The sequence below is a fragment of the Monopterus albus genome, unplaced genomic scaffold, assembly GCF_001952655.1.
Source record: "Monopterus albus unplaced genomic scaffold, M_albus_1.0 scaffold4.1, whole genome shotgun sequence".
NCBI lineage: Eukaryota > Metazoa > Chordata > Actinopteri > Synbranchiformes > Synbranchidae > Monopterus > Monopterus albus.
This window is the reverse complement of record NW_018127884.1, coordinates 7,536,203-7,547,145: the sequence shown is the minus strand read 5'-3', so window position 1 is coordinate 7,547,145 and position 10,943 is coordinate 7,536,203. Positions and strand designations below refer to the sequence as shown.

General features: G+C 39.8%; 1 protein-coding gene across 1 annotated transcript in view; it reads right to left on the bottom strand.

Moving 5' to 3' along the window:
• Window positions 1–5,888, bottom strand: part of fes (FES proto-oncogene, tyrosine kinase) — a 17,310-nt gene extending 11,422 nt beyond the window's left edge. Inside the window, 9 exon segments of the mRNA XM_020608844.1 lie at window positions 278–446; window positions 448–465; window positions 2,317–2,439; window positions 2,584–2,703; window positions 2,825–2,962; window positions 3,502–3,685; window positions 3,963–4,059; window positions 4,832–5,005; window positions 5,606–5,888. Of these exon segments, the coding sequence (XP_020464500.1) occupies window positions 278–446; window positions 448–465; window positions 2,317–2,439; window positions 2,584–2,703; window positions 2,825–2,962; window positions 3,502–3,685; window positions 3,963–4,059; window positions 4,832–5,005; window positions 5,606–5,830 (1,248 nt within the window). The 5' untranslated portion in view covers window positions 5,831–5,888.
• Window positions 5,889–10,943: the final 5,055 nt, after the last annotated feature.

Genomic DNA, 10,943 nt, shown 5'->3' with positions numbered 1-10,943 from the left:
GTGATGTGACAGCAGCTGATCATGTTACGAGAGGAGGAGGGAAAGTTCTGTTAGTCAGTGCATAGCAGCAGACAGATAACAGAGGATACATGAGATGATCACATCTGGATCTAAAGACTGTACTGTTGTCAGAAAAAAATTACAGCAACATGCAGCAGCTGTGACCTCCAAACAGTGACTTTTTTTTTTCTTTACACCTGGCTGGCCAACAGAAACTAAAACTAGGATCAAGATCTTAAATAAAGAGGAAGGGCAGCCTTTGAAAGTAAGAGCATACATTTCTTATGTTGGATGAAAGTGAAACAGTTTCTGAGTCTAGCTTCAGACCACTGGGAGGTTCATTGCAGCCCAGCTGATCCAGTCTTTTTTTCAGAATAAGCCTCTGAACCTCCAACTTGGCTCTCATGCCCTGAGACAGAGCAACCTGCTGCCGAAGCTCTTCCACTCTTGCTGAACTGGTAGACCCTGGACAAAGCAGAGAGCATGTGTATATCAGGGAAGATGCATTACATTTGTGTAGAACCTTTTTGGTGTGAGCAGCACAAAGCTTTAAACAAAAGTTAAAACAACCCTCATCTCCATAGTTGTCCTCTTAGATTTCAGTGTGGCTTTTGACACCATTGATCACACCATCATATTACAGAGACTTGAACATGTTATTGGGATTAAAGGAACCTCCAAGTTCCTTGGAGTGCAGTGCACACACTATAATGATGAGCTACATTATTCTCCCAGTGACTTGTTTGCTTTAATTTGACTGGAGCTGAAACAATTAAATGTTAAGAAAAAAATCAGCAACAATCTGTATAATAGTTATATGCTGCAGTCATTTTTAAAGCTAAATGCCAAATATATTGAAGATTTGCTGCTTTTTCCTTGTATACTGGAATGTTTTGGTGTTACATGGTTGGTCAGATAAAATTGATTACTTATTTTTACCTTTGCACAGAGCCAGGCTAGCAGTTCCCTTCCATTTCCTGTTTTTGTGCTAAAATAAACCGTCTTTTGGTGGTAGCTGCATATTCATACAGACATGTTCATGGTGTCTTCTCTTGTGACCTTCTACCAGGAAATGAATAAAATTTTATCTATTTATTTATTTTAATTTAGCCTCTATTTAACCTGGAAGTCTCTTGAATCAGAATCAGCTTTACTGGCCAAGTATGTTGGACACACGAGGAACTTGACTCTGGTACAGCGGAAGAGAGACCTGGCCAAAAATGGCAACAAAAACGAGAGCCACACAACAACATACACCATACCTATCAGTCTCATAATACACAATCGAGTGATCTGTGAAAAATAAGAACAAAAGCTAATTCTCAAAATGTCAAATATTTCTTTCAGGCCAACATGAAGAAGAAGTCCTTAAAGTGCTAAAAAAAAATTACAATTGTCAAACAACTGTGCAAACTCCATCTGCTGATGAAGGTGATATGAATGATGATGTTATACAATTAAAATGTCCAGATATGTTTTAATCTCAATTTAAAAGCATAACCAGGAATGGAGGGGCTGCAAATTAGCTAGAAGCCTTCATACACTACATCTGCTGCTCTGTTTATCTCTATGTAACAGTGTTCATCATTCCCTGTTAAATAAACAACTCTAAATTAAATAAAATGAGTGTGTAGGGCAAATGCTAACAATGTGTCATTATGCACCAACTAACCTGAAGAAAGCTTAATTAACAAAAACCTCTGAAAGGATCTTAAAGTGATGGTGAGTAGGAGCCACAGATGTGCGACCTCAGCCTCAGGTAAACAGATTGCCAGCTACAAGGGGCCACACTAGGTCAGCCTAAAATAACTTGTCATTGTTAATTTACAAAATGTTTCTTCAAAAATCTGACCAAAGGGCAACACAACCTCCACTCGGCTCACGAACACCACCACCACCATATGTGTTCTCCAGCTGCCTTTAAAAGGTTTCAACTTTTTGCAAATAAATACAGGTTGCAGTTGTCCTCCAGGAGCTTGTTAATGACTGTCACTCCCACGGGACTGCAAGCCTGCAACACCTTCATACAGTCTCGCCAACCAAGACAAATGAGGGGCTTGAGCCCCATAACTCTGACCACATCGCTGTATTATAATTCATAAAGTGCTTGCTGCCCCCTGAGACCACACTTATTGCTCAGTCAAGAGCACGCTGAAAACCCCCAACGGGAAGGACGGCCCGCAGAGGCAAACTCCAGTCATTTGTCTTCAGAACTACCAAGGGCATTGTGTTTTTAATTTTGAAACCTTCTCTGTAACCTCTGAAGACAGCACCATGAACGGTATTGATTCCGCCTCCTGTCTGGGATGCGCTCACCTCTGGCCCTTTCTGACACCTTCCTGCTCTGCCTCCAGCTCCAGCTCCAGCTGATCGACCAAGACCTGCTGGGAGCCCAGACTTTGAGCCAGGTCCAGCAGCTCCTCCTCTAGCGCAGTCAGTCTGGGAGAATAAGACACAGTCATTGTTAGGAGATGGAAATACTTGAAGGAAATAGGAGCTAAAAAGAGGAAGAAGTTAGTTGAGACTTTAAAAAAAGGAAAAAGGAGTTTAGTCATCTGGATGAGATTGAGAGTTTGATCTCACTTGTGCTGGATTGTCTCAAGTGTGAGGTCGTTCAGTTCAATCTCTCTGGGTTTCAGCTGCTCGGTGTCCTCCAGAAGACCACAGTCAAACTCTGTACAAGCGGGAATCTCCCCCACAGACCTATCTCACACACACACACACACACACACACACACACACACACACAGTTATTGGTAATGTTGTTCCTCAGGGTGGACTGTCAAGATTGAATAGTGGAGGGGAAAGATGTGCATCTGTCCACCTGTTTTGTTGGATGAAGTTCTCATACTCTCTGTGGGGATCGATGTCCACTAGGGCAGAAGACATCTCCCTGTGGATCTGCACCACTTCACGATGTAGTAGAGTAGAGATGTCAAAATACTCCTGCAGTATCTCCTTTCTGGTTTAGAGGTCGGTAAGGGCACAGGAGAACAGAGTTACACATGAGTGCCAGCTGTGGGCCTGTTCCAGGATTTAAAGGATATTACATTTCTGCTCTGTAAAAAAAAAAAAAAATTAGTTTGGTTGGTTGCAAACAAGATTAGTCTGATTATCCAGTTCCTCTCCTCTTTGATAACATGTAATTTTCTCACTATATACCTGTTTTCAGTAGGCAACTTTTGAATCTTGGATGAACAATGCTTTCCCGAGTGCACAAACAATGAAAGGCTGTCACAACAGTTGCTGCTCTCAATGGCAAATTCCATTTACATAAATGTACTGTAACATAAAGTTGATGGAAAATAAACTAAATGTTGTATTACCTGCACTCACATTTCAAGCCTATGCTTGTTGATTTTGCATAAACATCTGCCAATAATTAAAACAAATTGCTGCTGTAAATGTTTGGTTTTTGTAGTTTTTCATTCTGTGGTTAAATAAAATGTGATTTGAGGGCAGCTTTTCCCTTTTTCACACACATACACACACACATCTTACAGTATGAGCACCATCTCCTGCTGCAGCATCTGCAGCGCGCTGAGCAGGGTGGGTTGGAGCTGACTGTAGTGGTGTTGATGGTAAACCTGGGCGGCTCGCACAGACAGGACATACTCATTGTGCAGCCCGTGAAGTTTCAGTACAGCCTTTATGTAACGCTCTTTAGCCTTGTCTTGCTCTTTGTCTGTCCAGACACATACAGGGAGGGACAACACATTATGTGATGATGGAAATACACGTCATATTTACATTAGTCAAATTTTAGATGGACCAATATCACAAATCACAGATGTGCCTCAAGGAGATTTATAATTTATACAGCATATGACTCCTTGTTCTCAGACTCTTGAACTGGATAAGGAAACACTCCCTACACTTAAAAATACAAACCAACAAAAGGCATACTGTGTCATCAGTATGAAACTCTGTTCAGAGAAGTAAGTGCTGCCAGGAATCCCCACCTTTATGGGCCTCCTGGTACTTCCTCTTGGCCTGAGCTGTATCTTTCGCTGCTTGTCTGTAACTGCTCTTCAGCCTCTCCAGCTCTGTTTGGGTCACCTGAAGCAGCACACAGACACACAACAGTATCTTTTACAGCACACAAACAGATGGAAAATATACAAAGATATATATAATATAAGATAGGCATGATTCTCAGGAGCTATTTGTGTGGTTAACGGCTCCTTTACTAAATGTGAGCAGGGCCATATAGTTATGTTTTACTGCAGAGGAACACAGAATATGAGATATGACCTATGAGGAAATGATCTGACCTTTGTTATGCTGCAGGTGGCAGCACTCCACCTGATAACATTATTGTTCAGTTGCAGTCACAAACTATAAAGTCAAACTATTGTATAACCACAGCAATGTAAACAAGACTAACTCTGAGCTTTGTCTGCATGGAAAAGTAAAGAAATTAAAATAAGCAAAATGCCTGTGAGATGGCCAAACTGCTACCCAGCATGGATCACTGAAAATGAACACATCATTTGCTTCATGTAATTGGGTAATAAAAACAGCATGCAACAGCCACCGGCTTCAAAAACGCATTTGCGCACACACTTCCCAGTTATCAAACCTCATTTCATTTGACTGCTGTCTGTTTATAGGGCTGCCGCTGTGGTGCTCATCTGCATATCAAGATGATGCACGCGAGAAAACCAACAAGTAGTTTTTACAGCAACAACTCTGGCTTTCTTTTAATATTTGTAGTTAATACTCTACCACTGATCTACCAAATAAACTTTATGCAGTATGTATAAATAAATACTGTGCATTTGTTTAGATTAGCTTTTAGTGTGTGTGTGTGTGTGTGTTATTTGCACACCCTGCTGAGCTCCTGTCTCAACAGGTTCCACTGCTCTGTGTAGGTTTTTCGGAGCTGCTGTTTATCTCTGATGAGCAGTGTCAGTTTGCTGATGGGACCGTCGAGCAGGTCCTCAGAGCGCTTCTTCATCAGCTGACTGAGAGAGTCCGTCTGAGAGACCAGCACTCCCCATGACTGACGGTCAAGGCCAAGGTCAGAAACAAGTCAGAAACCAACAGCAAAACAGTATTTCCCCCAGTATAACTATGTCAGATATTTAAAAACATAAACAAAATGGCTGTGGCCAATCTATTTTAATAAGCAACTTTAACCCTCCTGTTATGTTCATTTCTCAGGAACAGCAGTGATGTTCCTGGGTTAATTTTACCATTACTAACCATTTCAATCACTATTTAGTGCAGTGGTGTTCTTCACCTCTCACAGATTATGGTTCAATGAGGATAATGCACGCGTTTTTCATAAAGATGCATGTTAAAACTTTTTTTAATGTACATTGGAAAGACCTACGTACATATAAAATACAATTCATTTTATATGTTGATTACACCAATTAAGCCAAGCAGAACTTTCATACCAATAAAATACTTTTAACTATTGTTTTTAGATTTTAACATAACAGCAGGGTTAAAAAATGAGAAACACTTTTCATTCATTTTTAACTTCAGTTTAATTTTCAGAACTAATTTGAAATAAAATGAACCTGCTGTGAAGTGGTTTTCTTCATTACAAGTGATCAGTGGTGATTGAGGTGCAATGCGATCTATAAGACCTCACCTTGTTGAGCTGGCTGATGTAGTCCAGTCCTGCACCAGGCTGAGGTCGGTCCAACTTGTCCGCCACAGTAGCCATGTGGTGCAGCTGCAATGAAAACTCCCGCTCACTCTTCGCTCGCTGACTCATCCACTTTTTCATGACCTCCATCAGGTGAAGCTCTGAGTCCAGCAGCCGGATGACTGCTGCATGTGCCTGGGGACACCTCAGGTCCTCCCCAAAACCCATCTGTGACTCTTTAAACACTCAGATCCTACAGCACCTTTGTTCTCATGAGTGGGGCAGAAACAGAGTGGTGAGCTGAAGCTATTTTTTTATGACCATTGAGGGCTTTCACTTCCTTATGAATTACAAATAACTACAGAGGTTCGTGTGAGGCAGTACTTCCTCCTGTCATTTTGTACGTGGTTGTGCTGGTAACTGTATTATACCACAACAAGTCTGATTAATTAATACGGTCTTCATTAAAGCATGCTAGTTTTGTAAATGTATAAAGTAACCAAATAAAACAAGTCCTCCAACCTACACAGTAGTGTAGTCATTTGTCCTCCCACAGTTAGAAGGTGGACGTGCAAGACCTCCAGGAGGATTAAACATATTGCACCGGTAAGCTTTACAGACTGTTGTCATCATGTCATTACGATTATGAACTCCTCATGGACTGTGACTTGATGCTACTCCACCTATTGTAGCTTAGGCCTACTCCCTTGTTCATATCTAAACTATTCATAGGTCAACAAGAAAATGCTGAAGTGAAACAGGCGGAGGCTGAATGACTGAGAAGAGCACAGAATTAGACACACGCCTTATCTGCATGTTGAAATGACAACTAATATTCAGACACAAAATAAACCGCCCCACTTTGCCCCAGCCTGGCCACCCCACCCCCAAATTTTCTAGAACCGCCCCCTGCTTTACTTCAAAAGCAACCATTTTATTTTATACTCCACTGATTTTATTTTACTACTAATGATAAAGACTGCACAGAGAAAATGTGATCACCTTCTAAAATATATTATAGATTTGACTACTCAGTAACTAATCAAAATATGGCTCGACATCAATCAACTATAATATGAAATGCTGCCTAACACATCAGTGCGAAAGTGATCAATTCAAGTGCTTGCTTTTATAAATGGACATCTGGTGACCAGATCATTTCAAGAAATCAGTGATGTGGAAGTCTGAAATAGGCAGGTGTCACTTAACCTGTACCAGGGCCCAGGGTGCTGAAACCTTCTGTTGGTGTGGTCAGTACTCACTTTACTGCTGATGCTGTTTGTTATATAAAACTTACCTTTCATTTTTCCTTTTTACACTTTTTACCAACCCAGGCTTACTTCATTGTGTTTGGTGCAACCTCTGCTATAAACTCACTAGCTTAATTCCACCAGCCATAAATCATCAATACACTCATTGTGCCTGCTGGAGAGAGGAAGCGACAACAGTACAATGCAGCACTGCTCCTAATAATTTTACAGACGGTACAGGAAATGTCTGCTTTTATATTTAGGTATAGCGTCTACAGCAGAAACCATATTACAGCAAACCATACACTGACAATGCTGCAGAGTTTGAAGTCTCAATGTCACCGTTACAGTAGAATAAATGCGCAGCAGTATGTGCTGTCACTTCAGTGGCATTGATACTGATAAATCTATTTTCTCTAAGTGCCCCCTGCGAGACAAAAAGCAGCATGACTTAGAGCATGTCAAACAAACTATAATCTCTTAAAATATTTATGGCAAATTAAAATAAATGATTTACCACAAATCAACCACAGTAGCTTTAAATGCCTGATATCTGTGTGACTGAAATCCATTGCTATCACGTTAAACAGTCACTTCAACAGTTTTGATCACTGAATTAAAAATGAGTTGGAAATTACTATATATATATATATGCAACCTGCTTAAAATAACTAAACATTAAGCATTACAAGACAAGGAACTCCTGAATTACAGGAGATGTATTTATTGTACTTAAATGTGTATACCCCAAATTATGAACAGAAATAACTGTCCCACATTAGTCAAACCAGGCTGCCCCACATTTCAAACCATATTTTCCAAAGTGGGACAATGAAACACTGAAATAAGTGAAAAATATGAAACATATTATAGCATATATTCTGCTATAATAATATAATTGAGCTACAACTAAGTTCTTTGTCAAATGAAAAACAGACTCCTGTGAACTGAAATGAATACTTACTAATATTACTTTATATAGTCTAAAATTAGCAACATATTGTTGTAATAAACTTAAATTTTATAATTTTTATAAAGGAAAATCCCTGGGCTTTAAAGGTTAGTAATTTATTTTTTAATGTGAAGAAATATGATTTCATTTAAAACTTAAGGGGGAGAAACCCTGTATTTATAAAAGATGATTGTTTTCTGGCACCCAAGCTGCTGGAATATTACCATTTTTAACTTTCTTTCTTTCTTTTAACCGTACATGCTAGCAGCTCTCTGAGGGTGTATTTTGGCACAATGGTGCCAAATGGTAACCTCAATATCCTAACACAGTGATGAAGCCAATATGATGTTAACCACATCCACCATCTTTAACACGTTACATGCAAGTTATATTTACTTGAAATGAATAAAAACACATTCAAATTTGCATAGATCTTTATTTTAGTAGAATCTATAATTGACATCAATTAAATAAAAAGGAGAAAACAAAAGCAAAACCATCTTTAAATTACAAGAAAATCACACTGCACCATTCATATAGTACAAAAATAGGCCTTATTTTAGAGTTTTGTCCCACATGTCTTGTTCATTATTCATATGTCACAAATCTCTAAGGTACTGTGTGCAGCCACAGGCCAGGACCGTCACGAAGAGGCAGCGGGGGGGGGAGGACAGCAGAGTCGTTTGAGCCTGCTGCACTAACCGCCCCATCACAAAGTGTTTCATTAAACAAGCATGTGCACAGATGGACGCACGCAGATCTGATTCAGCCCTTAAATTAATGGAGATGGGATACATTCTACCTCCTCCCTCCACAGCTGCTGAACATCCAAGGTGTCATCGCAGATCTTCAAACGGCCGCAGACGATATCAACAAGACACTCGGAACACAAGTGAGGGGCTCGATGGATTGTGACAGCCTGAAAGCAACACGTCCTAACACAAAACAAACAGCATTAAAATGATTGTCTTTGGTTATGCCAAAGATATTGCTCCTATTAACTCCATCCGACTTCATATTGACCACTTCAGACTACATCCTAAGGCAGGACTGAAGCAACACCAAGCTCCACATGAAAGAAATCAGTGAAGTAAAGAAAAAGTCTCCATTGTGCCCGTGAGGGAGTCTTTTCTTTTTAATCAGAGGAGACATTTTCCAACAAGCAGATTTTTTGTAACATCCCTGTTACTTTCTATATTTAAAGGCTTCACACTTTAGTGCCAGTGAAGTGGTTGGTTAATTAGAAGCCGCTTTCTGGCACAATTAGAGAACCTCTTATTTTTTAGTGTCTACCTTTACATCACATTCTTGCAGTGAAAGTTGTGAGCTGGCTGCTAATAGTATTCAGCAGCTGCCTGTGCTTTGGAAACACTTAATGCTGCCACCATTCATAGTTTTCTTAAAATGTTGAGCACTTACACAAAGCACAGAGCTCACAGACTTCATCAGATGACAGAATGACTTTATCAAGCTGTAGTGAAAACAAGGTGTAGAAATCATTTTGTGGGCGCACTCAAGGGCCAGAGAAACCTGTCTGAACACCCCAAAATGCCAAATGTTAGGAGAAACTGTAGGACTTCTGGAAGAGACAAACCTTTTCTGAGGGAAGATGAAGAATATAAAATGCTGATGAGAATGAGTATCAATTATCTATACAAATTGGTCAAAGTGCCACATTATTGACTTCTACAAAAGCAAACTGAGCATCCAGAGTTTAAGAAAATAGTTTATGGAAGCAATTTTCACGCCGCATTAGTCCATTATCTGTTGTTTACACACTTTACACCAAGCTGGGAAGTCAATAGAATTTCTCAGGTCTGAGTCTGTGGATATTACATTTTTGAACCAGCACCCTCCTCACACTGGTGCTAATCAAAACCTAAATGTCAGTAGGCACTAATGCAAAGCCATGCAGCACACACACACTCACTGTTCTGCAGCCAACAGTAGCTTTGTTCCTTCTGAGGGCATTTTCTCTAAATCCACATTCTCTGGTTGGTTTCCAATCCAGTTTAGAGCTTCCTGGCTTGAAATTGTTACAAAAAGCCAAATGTGCTACACCTGCACCAGCCGTCTGGTGCAGTGCTGTGTTTCTGAGGCTACATACCGATCTTTCTCCATCCTTTTGCACAGGCATTTTGTCAGGTATTGGTTTCAGACTCTTATTTGCTGCTATTTCAATTTGTTTTTCTTTTACTTTCTCTCAGAACATGTTTTTGCTATTTCAATTATATTCAAAATATTTATAATCTTCCCAGAGAAAGCTTCCCAACACAAGTGGTTAAATTCAAAGTGATGTCTATGTGCTTGTGCACCTTCCTGCCCTCAAAACAAGGAAACTGTTTGATTGTCAGTGACAAAAACTTAAGAACAACAATAAATGTCTTAACCCCAGATGCAGCCACCCAAGTAGAAACTGAGTATGACAAATAACAATTTGATTGATTTAGCACTTCAGATGACCAACATGATCTATGGACAACCCTCCTACCTATTCTACTTTCAGTGACAGGTTTTATAGCCTAGGTGTGGCTGCCTATGAATGCTGATCTTAAAGGCAATTTGTTTTAGGAGCGATAGGAGTTTCAGGGGACTCGAATTGACACAGCAGCTTTACGGTTTCTGAATTGCAATAGCTTGTTTCTCTTCGAAAACATAAATTTGACTTACATGCCTATCCTCCTAAATTCTTCTGGAGAAGTGTTTTCATATCTGACCCACATATAATTTGACCTCTATAATCATTTAACAGCTCCTCTAACTTGCTGAATGATATGAGAGGTAGATAAATGGATGAGCAGCTGCAGTTCGGTATGCACGTCATCGCTATGATAACCTCTCTCAGCAAGTGCCACTGGTTTTGTGTTAAAATGAAAACAACAGCAGAAAAACAGATAAATGGATTCAAAATACCTACACTAGATTAAATCATGAGGTGCATATTTTAGATGATCACTAACCTGGGAGGGAAAAAAATCACTTTAAAACAATATTCCCTAATGGTATGATTAAAATCTCTCAGAATAAATAGTCTTCTGCAGTATTTTTCAGAATATAATTAATTGGCAAGTATGCTGAAGAGATCGTCTAAAATTCAGACTAGATGAAGAATGGAGGGTAAGTGCAGAGACGCTGATGA